The sequence below is a fragment of the Chanos chanos genome, chromosome 2, assembly GCF_902362185.1.
Source record: "Chanos chanos chromosome 2, fChaCha1.1, whole genome shotgun sequence".
Lineage (NCBI taxonomy): Eukaryota > Metazoa > Chordata > Actinopteri > Gonorynchiformes > Chanidae > Chanos > Chanos chanos.
In genome coordinates, this window is record NC_044496.1 from 40,870,429 (window position 1) to 40,888,368 (window position 17,940).

General features: G+C 40.1%; 1 protein-coding gene across 1 annotated transcript; it reads left to right on the forward strand.

Annotated features, from left to right (window-relative positions):
• Positions 1-164: 164 nt before the first annotated feature.
• Positions 165-17,579, forward strand: alpk3a (alpha-kinase 3a). The gene is made up of 14 exons (XM_030765281.1): positions 165-407; positions 2,153-2,191; positions 2,758-2,879; positions 3,706-3,823; positions 4,029-5,535; positions 9,544-12,289; positions 13,223-13,370; positions 14,273-14,400; positions 14,573-14,608; positions 15,126-15,400; positions 15,698-15,786; positions 15,965-16,182; positions 16,305-16,353; positions 16,481-17,579. Exons 1-14 carry the CDS (start codon positions 271-273, stop codon positions 16,800-16,802), a joined length of 5,934 nt encoding a protein of 1,977 aa, XP_030621141.1. The 5' UTR covers positions 165-270; the 3' UTR covers positions 16,803-17,579.
• The last annotated feature ends 361 nt before the right edge of the window (positions 17,580-17,940 follow it).

Sequence of the window (17,940 nt, forward strand, 5' to 3'; positions counted from 1 at the left end):
TCACTTTTATTTTGATTCTTATCGATTACAGAATGTTGAGCCGTGTCGGTGTGGTATTTATCAGTTGGGTGGTTTTTCCTAATGTTTTTTTACTAATATTCTTTCCTCCAGTGGGTCCTTGGTCTTTAAGAACATTAGAATTTGGACTTTGTCAGCCAAGAAACTGAGCCTGGTTTTCCTCCAAAAAAGACATCTCTCCTCCACGGCAAGAACTTTGCGCTACCCTTTGGACTTTTTTATAATTCTTTTGATCAATCTGCTCGGGGGACGATGACATCCCGTCGACCCATGATCAGGTCTTACTCTGGCAACGGGAGATCAGACAGTCAAAATGGGGAGGACAGCCCTGCACCCAGCGGCAGGTCAGACAGCCGCAATTACCTCTCTAACGTCAGGCCTGAAAACAGGTAAACAAAAACACTTTGTTCCTTCAAAGTATGCATCCCGTTTTGAAGAGTGCTTTTGTTCTGTGATGTGCCAGTGGATAATGAGATTAGTAAATGGCTGACTGAGTATTTATTGATCTAAGGAAGTAACGTTGGTAAATCCAGTTTGTTTCAGCGTTTTCATTTCCAGTGCTAGATCTAATTAATCCAGTTGATCTAATTTTGACAGCTGTGCACTTGTACAGTTGTAGTTGTAGAATAGTTAGCAGCTGACAGATACAACATCATGAAAACTAAATCCTTACTATGTTTCTCAAGAATGCGCCTCATTGTTGTGATTTGTGATTATGAGCTATTTCAAACATGTCTAAAGGCAGATATCATATCATATTGAGCCCTAACAGAAAGTGAGAACTTTTAAGTAATTTAATCTTCAAAATATGTGAAATGGATTAAGTCTCCAAGGCCTATTTTGACCAATGGTGTGAAATTAAGTTTTATCCCAGAAACAAAGCATTTAATGTCAGACATAAAACTCTTCACAGTCTGATTAATGTACCACATTTTCACATGATAAATAGCATTAATGACAGGTGGAGTAAAAAGAATACCTTATAATTTGAAAAATGCTCCCTGATTCCCCTGGAGAAGTTAGTGGCAATTAACACAGTACATGCAATATAACTACTTTAAATTAAAGAGAAATTGTTCAGAACTTGTAAATACTTTTTAAGTATGTAATTTGTGCCTCAGACATTGATCTTTTCAGGCATGAACATTAAGTATGAGGTTTAAGATGGAAATCAATGTTTGTGGTTTGTGTTTAGTGATCTCATAGGTGATGTCATAATGCACTGATCCACAAAATTATTGCATCATGTTCAGCATACAACAAGCCTGAACATATTCAACTTCTGAAGTACCTATTTAATGACTAAAACATACTCACATGCTCTTAATGGTTAGGGGCAACAGTCATGCATTTCTATTAAAATTCTTTATATTAAAAAAGTCTTTGAGGTTAATTCTGATTTGAACTTAGGATAAATGGTTGAACTTGATTTAATTAACACCACATGGAAGCTAAGCTTCATTTAACACCAATGTTGTAGGATTTGAAATTAATTGTGAATGAGAGAAAAAGAATTCAGTTCAGTGAAATTAAATGAAATTCAACTAAGAAAGATGTTATTTGCAATTACTAGACATTTAAGTTACATTAAATAACAGGCCATATAATAAAGAGTAAAATTGTTTAATTCAGCATTTTCACTTTAACCATAACTTTCTTTGACTGAAGTTAGCAGAGATGTGACTTCCATGGTATAAGGATACAACCTTTACAGAGCAAAAGGTTTCTCTGTAAACTGTCAAAATATTCACTATTTGACTGCACTTGCATTTGACATTCAAAGTAGCCAAACTATGTTGAAAGTATAGAATCTGTGTCTACTCCCAACAAAATGGAAGTAAAAGAACTTTAAATCATTTAAATCAATTGAACTCCTTTTTCATTCCAATTCTGTACCAATTCTATTTTTTCCTGTATTTCCCCATTAGAAATTGCTCACATAAATACACATTGACGTACCCATTCACAAATTGACCCCAAGTCTCACATTTACCCACTGTAAAAGGAAGTGCTACTGAAAAATCTTGCCAAAAATAGCCATAAACAATCCACAGTGTGGGGACAGATATCTAAATCCTCTCAGATAATGATGTCTGATGGGCTGCCTGTGTTGATTTGCTTCCTCTTTAAATAGCTACTCAAGTCAAAGGTATTCGCACTACAGACCATCAAGGTAAAAACAATACGGCTTTAAAAAGAAATACATCCCAAACTAACATCAATTCTAACAACAATACCTGTTTTTCTTTTCCCTAGCACCCCCTCTTTGACTCAAAAATAGAATATAATAAGAGAAACCTGCAAACAGTTGGTTCAACATTGAATTTTCTGTTATAACTGTCAGTAAATTCAAGCTTAATTTGTGACATTGTTTAATCTCTTAAGCTGATCCGATTTGCAGCTGTTGATAAATGTAAACACTGCCTTTGAATGCGCATTAACAGATTCTGAACTCTCTGGTTATTGCCTTCCCTTGAAACATTAATCGTCACATTAGTAATGGTTTTCACACCCCTTATTTCTGTATATGCATCTACATTTTCAACGGTTTGTTATAGATTTTCTCCCCTAATTAATTGATTGTTTGTTTGATTGACTTGATTTATAAGCTGTGTGAGGTGAGATGAAATGGAGCAACTGTTGGTACATCCCAAATAAGTTCTTTGAAGTTTTAAACTATTGCTGTGCTGTGTCCTTGAAGGTCACTTAAGGGGACTTGCTGTGTTTTTCTCTGGCTAGGAGTACATTTTGTACCATCATGGCTCAGCTGACAGAGGAGACCCAGCCGTGTTTTGAGACCACTATTAAATCTAAGGCAGTATCAGAGTCCTGCAATGTCAAATTCACATGCGTGGTGACAGGTATACAAGTTTGGTCTTTTTCCACAGTCATAATGTACAGTAGAACAGTGTGCATGTGTGAGTGAGTGAGTGCGTGTGTGTGTGTGTGTGTGTGTGTTGTGTGCGTGTCTTTGTGTTGAAATTATTACTCATATCAAAACTGTGGTCCTTAACATGTGAAAATATAGGCAAAGCTCTGTTACTGTGATGCAGGTGCTAACACCCCTCAACCACATTGTTTTAAGGTGTTACTGCTTCCAGAATAGTCTGCTCAGCTGGATATCAGTGACAGAATGTATAACATCGACGGTGAAAGAGTATTAGTCCCACAAATGCAGAAAGTTGACGTTGCTTGTCTATTTAGATGTGACATCTAGAGACTGGGTGAGAGAGAGAGGGAGAGGGAGAGAGAGAGAGAGAGAGAGAGAGAGAGAGAGAGAGATGATGCAACCTTCTGAAATGACAACTTCCAACAGGCCACAGCTGAATTGTTTTGAAACACGCCTCTGAAATCTGGCCCATAAATTAAGTAATTGGAAGACTAAGAATAGACAGTGTAAACACAATGAAAAATCAGTAGCTGAAGTAGAGTAGAAGTGTGGTCATTTTAATAGGAGTAATTTATGGCTGCAATATAGTGTTTACTCACATTTTAAATGTTAAAATCTTTTAGATTTTTTCTCTTCTTCTTTTTCTTTTCTTTTTTGCTTAGGTTTCACAATTCCCTGTCTAATTTAACTACAGCAGAGTGTTTATTCTGTGAGCATGGTTAAAAATGAAGAGGTTAGAAGCTCAGGGTTAAAGTATTCCTAATATTTCATCTTTCTGTGCAACTCTGTCTCTGCAGGTTACCCAGAACCAGAACTTACCTGGTACAAAGATGACATGGAACTGGACCGTTACTGTGGTCTTCCAAAATACGAAATCTTTCGAAATGGAAAAACTCACAGTCTCCACATTTACAAGTATGAAACAAAATCAGTTATTGTTTACTTAACTGTAACTCTACAGTGAGTTCATAACACCCACTAAAAACCTATCTTTAAGAAAACGTTATTGGTTCAGTTAAGAGAATTCACTTTTTCATTACACATTGTCTGCGAGAGGCTGCATATTTAATGCTATTTTGTTTCTCAAAAATTTTACCTTGTTATATCTGCCTCATTACAGCTGCACAGTAGACGATGCGGCCATCTATCAGGCCTCGGCCAGAAACAGCAAAGGCATTGTCTCTTGTTCTGGAGTGCTGGAGGTGGGCACCATGAGTGAATATAAGATCCACCAGAGGTTCTTTGCTAAACTGAAGCAGAAAGCTGAGCTCAAACGCAGAGAGCTGGAGGAGAGCCGTCGCCGCGGTAAAGAGAACGCACAACAGGAGCATCTGAGCATCGTAAGCCAAGATCGCTCACTAAGGAAACGCAGATCTCCTGGTGGTTCTGATCCCCTCAGTTCCCCTTCTGAAGCCCAGGATGCTGTTTCACAGGAGACACAAGCGGAGGACCAGCAAGGGGCCACCACTGAGGAAACAAATGGAATTACAGAGGCTGTCAAGGAAGCAGGAGCCGATTCAATAAAAGAGAATGGAGACCAGCAGTTCAACCATCTTAGTGACTCAGCAGAGACAGTCACTCCCAAATCCCCCACCATTGACTCATTGGGTAAAAAGAAGAAAAGGATCTCAAATGGATTTGATGAGGCAGTTATTAGTGAAGCCAGCCTGGGCGCTGTAAGCACGGAGGATATATATGATGAAGGAATAAGTTTAGCAAAATATCTCGCACAATCTCTGCAGTCACAGATAGCAGAGGAAAATACAAAACTTACACGAGCAGAGGAAATAATGGATGTAGACGAGAGGGTAGAGGAGGAACGAGAGAGACAGCATGAAAGAGAAATAGGCAAGGAAAGAGAGCAAGATATAGAAACAGCCATGGAAAGAGAGAGAGAGAGTGAAATGGCTAAGGAAAGAGAAAGAGAGTTAGAAATGGCTAAGAGGATAGAAAAAGAGAGAGAAATGGTGGAGGAAAGAGAGAGAGAGCAAGCAAGACAAATGAAACTAGAACAAGAGTCTGAAACAAAGATGTCAGGGCCCAAAGAGTCAGAACATCAGCACAAATCTGCCCTCAGTTCGGTATTCCATTCTCTAAAGGGCATCTTTTTCGGCAAGGGCAAGAAGTCCACCGAGAAAGCAGGGGTATCAAAGGAAACCAGTGAGGCGAGAGTGGAAAGAGAACAACCACCAGTTACCACAGAGACACAGTCTTACAGCCCACCAACTTCTTTCCAGGAGCCAGAGCATAAAATAATGATTTGTGAAGCAGCTACAGAGAAACCTCCACCTATGCTGGTGGATGAACCACCACCTTCTGTGAACTTACAGGAGAACAGGGACTCTGAAGAGAGAATACCACTTGTTTCTGTGTGTCCAGCTGAGCAAGTGGCACAAGAGAGCCAGAACTCAGTTGATCATGTCCAAGAATCTACATCTACTAACATGGAGGAGCTCTCTCCAACTCCTGAGAGACCTCCAGAAGCTACTACAGTTTCACTGAAGAACTCTTTGGAAGAGGAGAAGATGCAAGAGGAGATACAGGAGGAGGTACAAGAGACACGACAGAAGGAAAGACAGAGTGCAGTGGAGGAGGTACTTTTGCCTTCTCCCCTAACACCATTTGAGGTGAGCTGCTTCTCCTTCATCTTTCATCTTTCATACTTCTCCATTTGCAGTTCAGATGGGCCTACAGCCATAGCAGGCAAGCCCTTGAAAGCTATTTATAGATGGTACATTTGTGTGACAAGACTTGAGTTTAATGACACCAGTCCTTGGCCAAGATGACGCAAATTATGCACCTAAGGCACCCAGTACAGAGCACATCGTTTCAGTGGAGATTAATTACTAGTTTTTGCTGGCTTTATTATTTCTAGTTTATTTGGCATAAACCTTGTTTCTCCACATTTTAGTGTGAATTAGAAAATGTAAATATTTTTTTCCATGCACTTTGAAAATGAATCTATGAATACAAGCAGAACAACATTCTCATTCTGGTTCATAAGCAATGGACACAAAGGAAATCCTGTTTTGTGTGACATTTCCATGAAAAGGACACTAAATATTCTAAACCTTTCAGGTTTTCTGAGTGAATGTAGGGGGCTGCTGGCCCTTTAAGGAAACCATCAGCAGTAGGTGAGGGTGACTCAGAGTGAGTTGATTTCATTTGATCTGGACTGGTGAGAGTATGGGTTTCAGTGCGTCAGCAACACTCAAGAGCGACACACAACACAATGCTGTCAGGAAAACAAGGAAACCAACAACACTAGCCTACTAGCCTACTAGACTAACTCCACAACAACCCCCCCCCCCCCACACACACACACACACACTCACAGTTTTATTCTACAATCACTTCTCATGTCTAAAGATTTCTGGGCCCATTCAAATAGCTCCAAACTATATGGCACGTAATACTTCTGAGGACAGGACTATACAAAGATGTTCCATTTGATGTGATAGCTTGTGAAGATGAAAAGCAGCAAACCAAATTTAGCTTTTCTGAGAAGGAAGTGTCTGTGTGTGTGTGTGTGTGTGTGTGTGTGTGTGTGTGTGTGTGTGTGTGTGTGTGTGTGTGTGTGTGTGTATGTATGTATATATGTATGTGCGTGTGTGTGTGTGTGTGTGTGTGTGTGTGTATGTTTATATATATATATATATATATATATATATATATATATATATGTGTGTGTGTGTGTGTGTGTGTGTGTGTGTGTGTGTGTGTGTGTATGTTTATATATATATATATATATATATATATATATATATATATGTGTGTGTGTGTGTGTGTGTGTGTGTGTGTGTGTGTGTGTATGTTTATATATATATATATATATATATATATATATATATGTGTGTGTGTGTGTGTGTGTGTGTGTGTGTGTGTGTGTGTGTATATATATATAAACATATATATGTATGTATATTTATGTATATATACACATATATATATAGACACACACACACACACACACCTAGACACACGGCAATGCGGTCAGTATTGAAAGCAGACTTACAAAATACCGAAACAGGTCTGAGCATGGAAGTAAAACCTCTTTACATTGTCCAGATTCCTTGCTGCCCCCTGTCTTAAAATAACCTTGTTTCTCATCTCTACTCAAGGCAGCCTTACCATACAAAGCACTTCGTATTGAGCCACTGGGCAATGGGGCAAGTCTTCTATCAGAGAGGCTCTTCATTCTGTCAGAGTTTTACTTTATCTCATCTGTTGTTGTTTCTCACAGGTAGAGAAATCCGTTCATTTTGCTCCAACTGTATGACGGTCAAAAAACTCTCACCTGTTTTTCCTATGGTTTAATTTTTAGAGTGTTCATTTCTTGATTGCAAAAAATGCTAAGCTTACATTGCTAATCTTTGTCTATGATTTGAAATTTGGAGCTTTAGTTAGACCTTTTCTATACCTTTGTCAATAGAAGAAGAGTATACCAAACCTTCGACAATATCACGCTATTTTGATTCACCGAAAGTTCCACCAGAAATGTATTGTGAGCAACTGAAAGAAAGAAAGAAAGAAAGAAAGAAAGAAAGAAAGAAAGAAAGAAAGAAAGACTATATGACTTCTTTCTTGGTGACAGAGGACCACAGCACACAGAGGTGTTAACAGAAGTCTCATAATGTGACTGTCATTAACCCAGCAGCCTGCACTCTGTGCATTCTGTGGATGAAATTACTCCTTGTTCTCCACATGACGTTTACACCTGGCTCGCTGCTCTCTTCTAACATTTTTTCTCCATAATGTGGAACTGAAACTCCCCCGTCCTATTGTAGGAAGTTTATGTTAGTCTATGTGGTTGGTCAATAGGAGGAACCCCTGCTATTCATCAGAAATGTGTGTGTGTGTGTGTGAGTCTGAGTATGTGTGTATGCGTGTGTACAAGAATGAGCAAGGCACTTCTTCTTTCTATCAGAGAAAAGTCTTGTGAGATTTCCATTTATAGACTAAACGTGACTAGTCTTTTTCCATCCAATGTAACTTCTTTTTTCGAAGATATACAGCTTCCATCAACCAATCACACATACATGAGTGAACTTACCATTACAGAGTCATTTCTGTGCATGTATAAACTGACAACATTTCATCATCTTAAATACATAGCTTTTATATATACATATACATATATATCTTTTATGTATGTAAATGTATATGTAAATGTATATACATATGCATATGTGTATGTAAACATTTAATTTATAATTTGTATATTTGTATATTATAATTTCATATTTACTATAACACACACTTTGTGTTTCACTTCATGATCATAAGTAAATCTATAGTTGTTTGACTAGATGATACTTAATAAAATAAGTAAGTACAATACACATCATGATAAACTACTGAATAATAAATTCCATAGTTTGAGGAGTATAGTAATATTGCAATAAATTTGATTAATTTATTTTGGAGAGTTTCTCAATGATGTTCGGTGCCTGGTTTAGTTGCATTGTGTGGCTCTGAAAATGACTCACCGAGGTATCTAGGGGTGAACAGACATCTCCTTAGTCAACATTTGATTCCTTTTACATTCTCTCTGTAAAAACAACTGGGGAAATCCCCTACTGCTCACTCACAAACTGAAATCTGTTGTTCCTTTCGTTTGCTAAACTCACAAGAGATACTTCCTATCACATGGCTCTCTTAGAGGCTCATTCTTTCCCCCTTATTAATCTGGCAATTGTGTATGACAATACAGGATTTAGTGTAATTTTAATTTTCTTTGGCATGTTGCGCTGGGCCACTGCAACCAACCAACACAGATTTAATGGCAGCTATTGACATTTATGCATCGATAGCTGCTAAGGAGTCCAATTTCTCTACAAAAGGGGACAGGTTTATTTTTTTCCACCAAGGATACATTTTGCATAAGTGAGAGCCCCTTTTACATTGTGGAGCAATATAGCTCAGCATTTTTTTCCTTTTTTGACATATAACTGATGTCATTTGGGTCATGTCAACAGCATCAGATATCATGGATGACATGAGCGCGTTGTAAAATTTTGACAGGTCATAAATATTATGTTGTTTTGCTCCAGAAATACTTGGAAAGTTGCTTTTACTTAACATTTGCAAGACCATAAAACATTGGCTGTTATGAATAATTCATAATTAAACATACATTACAATTGCTGATCTATTTACAAAATCAGCTCTTCATTTAAAAGAAGTTGAAAAAGTTTTGGATCAAAGGCACAGATGCATGTCTCAGTTACACATTGACCTGTGACTTAACCACTGTGAATGTTAAACATTGACTGAAAATTGCCTTTGATCATTGGCTTTTACCAAACATTAACGGTTTTGTCTTCAGCTGGTTATTCAGAAAAAAATCCAAGCCTTTTCAAAACACCCGCACGCACGCACACACACACACACAAAAATAGCATTCCGTTTCCAACTGATCAATAAAGTGTATCTTAAATGTTCTTTGCATAAAGATAACAGCTGCTTCTACATTCTCTGCATTTATGAGGTTTTGAATTGTGTCTGTGTACCACTTACACACTATAAATTATTTCTCCATTCAGCTAAAGCTCCATACCTGAAATTAATGGGTCTTAAACCCATTTGAATACATATGTTCCACTAACCAGTGTTGTGTTTGTTTATGGCTCAAGGCAACAGATGGGCATATACAGACTGACAGCAGTGAAGGCCTTGTCTCAGAGGGGATAGCCACCCAACCATGTGAGGTTAACACACAAGAGTTCACCTCACCCGTGGATCAAGTCATGTTCACTGCAAAAGAAACGCATGTTTTAGATTACCAGAGTTACTTAAATGACTTCCCGCAGAGCCTGGAATCCTCTCTGACATGTCCAAACACGTCAGAGCCAGAAAGAACAGAACATTACGAGAACCAGCCTCCCTCTCCATCCACATTCAAAGAAGATCACAGACCCATAACATTCCTCACTGAGCCTGAGCAAGAGAAGGAAATGAGTGTAAAGGTACACAGGGAGGATGTGACGCCCACTGTGGAGACAAAACAAGAGGGCCGTGCATTTGAAACAAAACCACAAGATACATCTTTCCATGTTGAAAGAAGTGGAGAGGAAAGTGAGTATGAGACAGTTGAGAAACCTGTCTTTGTGGAGGAAAACCTAGAGGGTTACCTAAAAACAGAAAAAAAGATTGCTGCCTCGGATGAAAGCGAACAGAAAAATAATACAATTCCTGCTATAGAGATGGATCAAGAGCACAATTTTGTCTCCACATTAGAGGGAAACACAGATGAAAGTAACATAAAAGTACATGAGAAAATTGCCACTGATTTGGTTACAGTTGCAGTGCAATGTGAAGTGGAGTCCATATCTGCCTCATTTTTAGAGGACAGTGTAGAGAAAAACAATAATAATATAGTGCAGGATCAAGAGAAAGGCACCATCGATGTCTCCACATTAGAAGAACCCATACCATGCACACATGAATGTGACATGAATCTACATGAAAATATATCCCTAGATTTGGTTACAACTGTAGTGGAAAGTGACAAAGTCATTTCTGTCCCAGCAGTAGAGGTCAGTACAGAGAAATATAATGCGGTAGTACAGGATCAAGGGTCAGATACCATCACTGGCTCCACTTTAGGGGAGCATGTTGAAGAAAGTGACTTACAACCACAGGGAAAAATTGTTACAGATTTGGTTACAAGTGCACTGAAAAGTGAGGAGGAATCCGTTTTTGCCTCAGCTTTAAAGGACACTGTAGACAAAAACTATAATATTATACAAGATCAAGAGTCAAGCACCATCACTGCTATAAGTCAAGTGGAAACTACAGAGATGGAAACTGAAACAAGCAGCAGTTTGCTGGAGGAACCCAAAACCTCTTCAGAGACACAGACTGAGAAGGAGTTGAATGAACCAGTTGTGCAACAAATGATTCCACCAATCATAATTCTGCCTGATACAGATGAGACAGTCATGGAGAGAGCAGAGGAGACTAATGTTACACCACCTATCCCAGAAATCAAAGTCATTGTGTCAGACCAAGTCCAGAGCAGAGAACCTCCAACTATCTCCAGCACCAATATCCTCAGATCAGAATCTAAAGACACTATGCCATCACCAAAACAAAAAGACAGCAAATCTAAAACTGAGAAACGTCTGGATGATGCAATGAGAGCTTCAGGTGAGATGATCGTGGAGGACGGTGCAACAGTTATTGCAAAACTGGTGGGTGTGACTCCTAGCCAGTACAGAGCAAGGAATGCTGACACACCTACTTCCGTTGATAAAATCCAGGATGTTAAAACACTAAGTAGAGAAACAAGGATGGGCAGTGGACATGAGCTAACTAAGACTAGTAGTGGGCGTAGCAGAGGAAGTGACAACAACAGTATCCCAGTAATAAACATAGCTTGTGCTGACAACAATTCACCCAGAACTCCAGGTCAAGAGCAAGCCCACGAAAAGTCCTCATCACCCCCTGTCGTTATTGTCCCACAAGAAACACCCCACTCAGTACCTCCTATCTCTGTTACGCATGTGGATAGCATTGCTGAGCAGCATATGGCCACCATAATCAAGGAGAAAGGTACAGAATCTTTAGCTGCAATACTCAGGGGAGTCAAGAGCAATCTTGACTACGTGGGCAATTCAGAGTCTGCGACGCCTTCTTCTGGTTCAGTCTTATCAAAAGAGCAGAACTTAGCTGACAAGAACAAACACTCAGTGCCATCTCAGTTGAGTCCCAATATAACTGAATCCTTAATGGCAAAAACACCTCAAAGTTCTCCTGCATCTGATACTGAGAAGAGTTCTTCATCTACCATGGAAAAACTTGGCCTCACAACCTCCGTGGGACCTACACTGCCCCCATTAAGTCCAGCCAGTCTGCGCAGGTTAATGGCTAAGAACAATCCCAATCTAGAGGCTCAGTCTTCTGGTTCTGGCTCTGTCCCTTCCATTACAGTGGATGGCACAGAAAAGAAAGGAGATGAGAACAGTGGGGGGAGCACACCCACCTCCACTATGTCCTGTGAAAGCAGCCCCAAAATGAAACGCCGGGACAGCCTGACCCTCATCCCGTCTGCCACCCCAGAGGAACTGGCCTCAGGGGCACGCCGCAAGATATATCTAGCGAGAACAAAGACGGAGGAAGGGGAAGGATCATCCTTTACAGATGGTCAGGGCAAGAAAGACAGTCCTTATATGTCACCCAGTCAAGCCCGCAGGTCTGCCTTCCTCCAGGCCCAGAGTGGCCAAAAAACGCCACCTACGGAGAGACGCTCACCTCTGCTAGCTCGCCGCAAAGCAACACTAGAGGTACCAAAACCCAAGGAGGAGACCACTGAGGAGAAAGATACTAGCAAGACTGAGAACAAGCCAGCAGAGAAAGAGAAGCTGGACCCTTTCAAGGGTACTGTATTCACTTACTGCAAATACAAAGCAAATTGTACCTATGTTTATTTTGCCAGTGCTCACCCCTTTCACTTTACATTATTCTGTGAGGTTTTTGAATGCTTGATTCTGATTGATTAGAGTAATTATTGATGTATAATGACGGGTGATGAATAATAACCACTGAAATCAAACAGTTTGGAACTGGCAGAATGGAGAAAACAGTCAGGTTTAGAGAGCACCTGTATAAAAAATCAGAGGTTTGAAGAACAGCTGTATTTTGTAGCAGAAGAAATATATGAAATACATTAATAAAACAATTTAGAATATTAAATTCTTAAATGTTAAATTAACAAAATTTTGGGTAAATCACCATAGAATTAGTGGAAGATACAGCAAATGAGTCGCTCCACTTTGCATGAGGATCACATCACAATGGTGGGTATAATTTTCCACAACTGCTTTTCTTCACTGTTCATTATCCCTTACTTAACGCCTACCTTGTTCCAGTTGCTCACTGAAGGCTCAATGCTCTCATAATTCCATTTAATGGGGTGAGTGTAGGTTATATAAACATTATAGAATTGTTTATATTATGCACCATTAACACTCACAGCTTGTTTCAAGATGATGAATTTACTGCATGTTGTGGAAGAAAAAAACAGTGAAAAGAGTGTTTGACCAAAGGAGATTTAGACAAACAACTCTCTAAAGCGGTAAGTGGGTAAATGTTTAAATATGTTATTTCACACAGTGTGTCTTGCTGATGATCGAAGAGAATGAAGAGATGTAAACACTGTGTGGGTGTTTAGAGAGGCCTGGTTGTGGGGGTGGGGGTGGGGGTGGGGGGGCATTCTAAAGCTGAAGACTGAGGAAGTGGAAACATTAGAAAGTATAGGTGTATACCATGTCATCTCTGTTGGGGTGTCCCCCTATCTCCCTCTGCCCTCAGCGCCTCAGGTTATTCGGAAGATCAGGGGAGAGGTTTTCTCAGATGCCTCAGGCCACTTGAAGCTGTGGTGCCAGTTCTTCAACGTGTTAAGTGACTCTACCATCAAGTGGTCCAGGGATGAAGAGGAAATCGCAGAAATGAAAAGAAGGTTAGTGACCTCGTAGTCAGGAAACGATTTAAGCAACAATTTAGCCACAAGTTCTTTTTTTTTCTTTAACAAAATTTCATGACAGTGAAAATATTCATGCTTCAACTGCAATGCTTCAGGTCATTCCAGACAGATACAAAGTGTTTGGCTCTGCCTCAGAGATATTCACAAAAGGTTTTTGTTAGCTGTAACCAGTAGGTGATTTGATATTTTTTAACATGGGGGATGGCCCAATGGTCACTGACACTACTCTACAGAGTATATAGGGGGATGGCAGGTGAACAAGGGGGATGCATTTTTGTCATTTTGCTAACAAGGGGGATGGCAACCCCCCTCAACCCCCTAAAAATTGCCTATTGGCTGTAGCCACACTGTTAGTTCTGCTGGGGGAAAAGCCACTTCACAGGAAACAACAATAAATTGAGGACTGAGATGCAAAGGCTGAGTAAGAAGAATCATGTGCTATATTGGTAAACGTAATGCAGTTCTGACATATGGCTTTTATTATGGCATTGCGCTTGTGGCAAGGCCGTGTCATTCGCTAATTCTCACTCTGGAGTTATTTGGCCCATGTGACTGTGAAGCTACAGCTGGGACAGATGGAGGTGAGGCGCTGGCCAGACAGAGAGGGTGTAAACTGATCCCGCTCGATTTCACCATCACCACACAGCTTTAAAGTCTAAATCTGTGTCACGGGGTGCTGTGTCAGCAAAATAACGCGCCTCTATCTCTGCCTGACACACTCACTTGTAATACAGTGGTGTTTATGTCACAGTGCCCCCTTGTGGGAAAAGAAAATGTAATCTCCAGGACCTTTTTCCATTCACTTTGAGATTTTTCTTTCTCACTCTCTCCCACCTCTCTTACTCACTCTTTGCTTTTTCGTCACCTTTCTCTTGCAGTGGAGGAGATGAGAGTCAAGTAGCTCTGGCCATTGTTCAGGCGTGCAGTAGAGACTGCGGAGTTTACGGCTGCACAATCACAAACGAATATGGAACAGATACCACTGATTTCCTGCTAAGCGCAGACAGTAAATCACACTCTTATTGTTCATCAACTAAGATCAAATAGGACAAATACACCTGATTTTCTGTGCCACATTCTACATCTCTCTCTCTCTCTCTCTCTCTCTTGCTCTCTCTCTGTGTGCCTCCTCTCTCCCCCCCCCCTTTCTCTCTCTCTCTCTCTCTTTTCATTTGTAGTTCTGGCAGAATTTTTCTTACGGGATGATTTGGAAGGTGGGTGAAAAAATAGTGGACATCTTGACCCGTGCTGAGCACAACTGTGATCCCTATCAGCCATAATCCTGTTCATCCTGCTGCGCTTGCTTCTTTGAGGACAATCATGACTTCCACCAGCCATGATAACTTGCACGCCACTCCTCATCTCTGTCTGCCAGCCTGGACTGTTTGTTGTTGCTCTGCATGTAATAAGGCATCACATAATCTAACTCCCTGATTATTAAGAACTTTCTACTATTTTTAGTATTTGATGGCACTAACTTTTATTGATTTTATTTATATTGCTTTATGATTTATTGCTTTTATATAATTATGTAATTCTGTAATTTATGTAATCTAGCCACCCTGGCCCAGCCAGAGGAGGATGGGCTCCCTCTGTTGTGTCTTGTACAGCTGCTTTGTGACAATATCCATTGTAAAAAGTGCTATACAGATTGAATTGAAGTGAATCTAGTAAGAATGGGCTGCCCTGATACTAAGTCTTTGATATGATCTTGTCTTCTGATCTCGACAGTGGGTGAGGAGATAGAGATGACACCCATGCAATTTACCAAAGGACTAGCAGATTCAGGTTACTGGGGTGATAAGTTTTTCGGCCGAATAATGACAGAGGAAATTCAGATGGGAGAGGGCTGTGCGCACAAGACCTGCAGGGTGAAGGCGATTTATGGCCTGGATCCCGTGTTTGAATCAGGGAGCACCTGCATCACAAAAGTTAGGAATCCCATTGCATACGGGACCAAAGAACACAGCAATCTGGCAGAAAGGAATCTGGAAATTACTAAACAGGTGAGGAGCAACCAACAGTGTTCACTCTTTCAAATGTCTTTGCTAGAGAGTATACATGCTAAAGAAAAGTGACCAGAGAACTTCCTGCAGAGAAAGCTTATTATAAATGACTCTCATATAAAATCACCAATTGTGTCAAATTAAAATATTCTTCCCCCAAATTTTTTTATGCATTGTATGACTGTGGTAGCAGTAACCTGACACTGTACTTTACTTTAAACATAATCACACTGGCATACACCCTTTAAGACAGACTTAAAACATGCCTCTCATGAATCTCATTCATTCTGCACTCAGGAGTGTAAAATACAAAACACAATTCGGGAATACTGCAAAATCTTCGCTGCCGAGGCAAGGGTACTCGAAAACTTTGGCTTCTCTCTAGAGTGAGTATGGAGTAAATATTTTAATGATTCTAGCAAAGATTTTTTCTATACTTACAGAATGTCCAAATTAGAAATAAAACAATTTCTACTCTGTTGCCTGTAAGAAGCCTCTGTAATATAAGGTGTGCAATTATAATATGTGCTACTTATGTCTCCAAACTCCACTGGATTAACACAGAGTGATTCCTGTTTATCTGATGTACCGGCCGGCCAATGCCATCCCGTATGCTACAGTGGAAGCTGATCTCAAGGGTGTTTATCTGAGATACTGCCTAATGGACTCCACGGGAAGACTGGTCACCAGAACCATCTCTGAAGTGGAGCAGAAATGTTGCACATTCCAGCACTGGATCTATCAATGGACAAATGGGAACCTACTGGTTACCCAACTGGAAGGTAAAGTATGAACGTCACTTATAACTGGTACAAAAAGTTTAAATGGCAATTCTTTCAATAATTTTGCTCTTGAGGCTTGTCACCAACCTCCTGGAACTACAAAAGAATCTGGTATTTTTCAGGTGTCAATACCAGGATCACAAACGTGAGAATTGCCACCAAGACCAAAGGGTTTGTATACGCATGAAATGTATCAAGTATGCCATGGACATGAGCAAGAGTCACTTAAACCATGTCTTTTACAGCAACTCCATCAATCAGATCATTTCATCAGTTTAAATTTCCATCTGTTTTACAGGTATCAAGGTCTTACAGAAGTAGCCTCTCCTAAGGTGCTAGAACAGTTTATGACCCAGCATCAGTGCAACTACTACTGTGGGCTTCTGAGCCTAAGGCCCCTAAAACCCATGGACACCTTGCAACAGCCACCTAAGATCAAAAGTTCCAGGAGTCCTCTGTTGGGCCGCAAGTTAGGCACTGGATCCTCCAGCCCTCAGGCTGCTAGGAAGGGTAACTCAAGCCCCAAAGTGGTCAAGAAAACTGGGGAAGCTGGAGATAACAAGCCCACTACTAGCAAACACAAAACCGTGGAGGTCCCTAAAGCTGTTAGAATGAGGTAAAAATCAAACCCGGGGGTTAAATACCACTTGAAACATTCTACTTGTGTTCTTTTTGTGTGTGCCACAAGTTTGAGTGCCAGAAATAATTAAATTGGTGCAAGCCATCGGCTGGTCTGTGTTGATTGACGGGCATGGCCTTGACCAGGGTCATGGTGGAGAATTTGACTTTATTGACTCCATGAGAGAGAGAGAAGACTGTACATATCATCAGGAAGGTCGAAGACCAGCAATATGTGACAACAGTGATGTAACGTTACTGTGAATTGCTCACCAGATGTCATTTGCCCTTACGAAGTGAAAAGAGCTTCATTCCTCCTCCTATGTGTGGATTTGATTTAAAGAACTGAACTGAGGTCACAAGATCCTTTTATCACCCCAGACACCCAGAGGAAATCACCTCAAGGAGAGAATCCATTGTTCTGCAGGACCTCCCATGGTTTGACAAATAAAGCAGGTAAAGAGGTGGAAATAAATTAACCAAAAGAAAACAATAAAAATGGACTTGGAACTTTTGTTAGTGCTTAGGTGTTCCTAGAGTACAAAAGTACAAGCAGATATGTATATGAGGAACTCTAAGAGGATTTCTCTACAGGGGCAGTTCCCATAATATCTGTGATATATGTATCTTAATGCAATTTGTGCATTTATGTATTTGGAGAGGCTGGGGTTTTTTTTGAGAGACTGTTTGTGTATAACATTCATTCTGGGTGGTAGACTGCTTTTTGTTTTTTCCCCTGACAAATGTGTTTTATAGCTTGTAGCTGTACATTTGCTGGATTGCACCTCCAGTCTCAAGCATCAGCCAATAACACCAGTGTGTGGTGTTTCCGTTGAGTTGAAGAAAGTGAATTTCAGCTGTCCTTATTCTCTGACTTATTTATACTATCTGTATAGAAGTGTTTAAAAAGAAATGAACGTTTTGTTTGCTTATCGATGAATTTATTTTGTCTTGAATGTTTGTCATTTAGAAGACAGAATGGGAAATGTTTGACTCTGTCATCGCAGTAAAACTACCTTTATTACTGGACTTATGGACTCCTATCTAATGTTCTCTTTTCATGCTACACTTCATTGCACCCAAACACTGACAAAGTATACGTCACAACTACAAAAACACTAATCATCTCACCAGTGTCCG

Excerpts from the sequence above, each read along its gene's own strand:
- alpk3a (XM_030765281.1), top strand. The coding sequence starts at position 271 with ATGACATCCCGTCGACCCATGATCAGGTCTTACTCTGGCAACGGGAGA. Across the intron at positions 14,609-15,125 it reads CTTACGGGATGATTTGGAAG|TGGGTGAGGAGATAGAGATG; the intron begins GTGGGTGAAAAA and ends TGATCTCGACAG. Across the intron at positions 15,401-15,697 it reads ATCTGGAAATTACTAAACAG|GAGTGTAAAATACAAAACAC; the intron begins GTGAGGAGCAAC and ends TTCTGCACTCAG.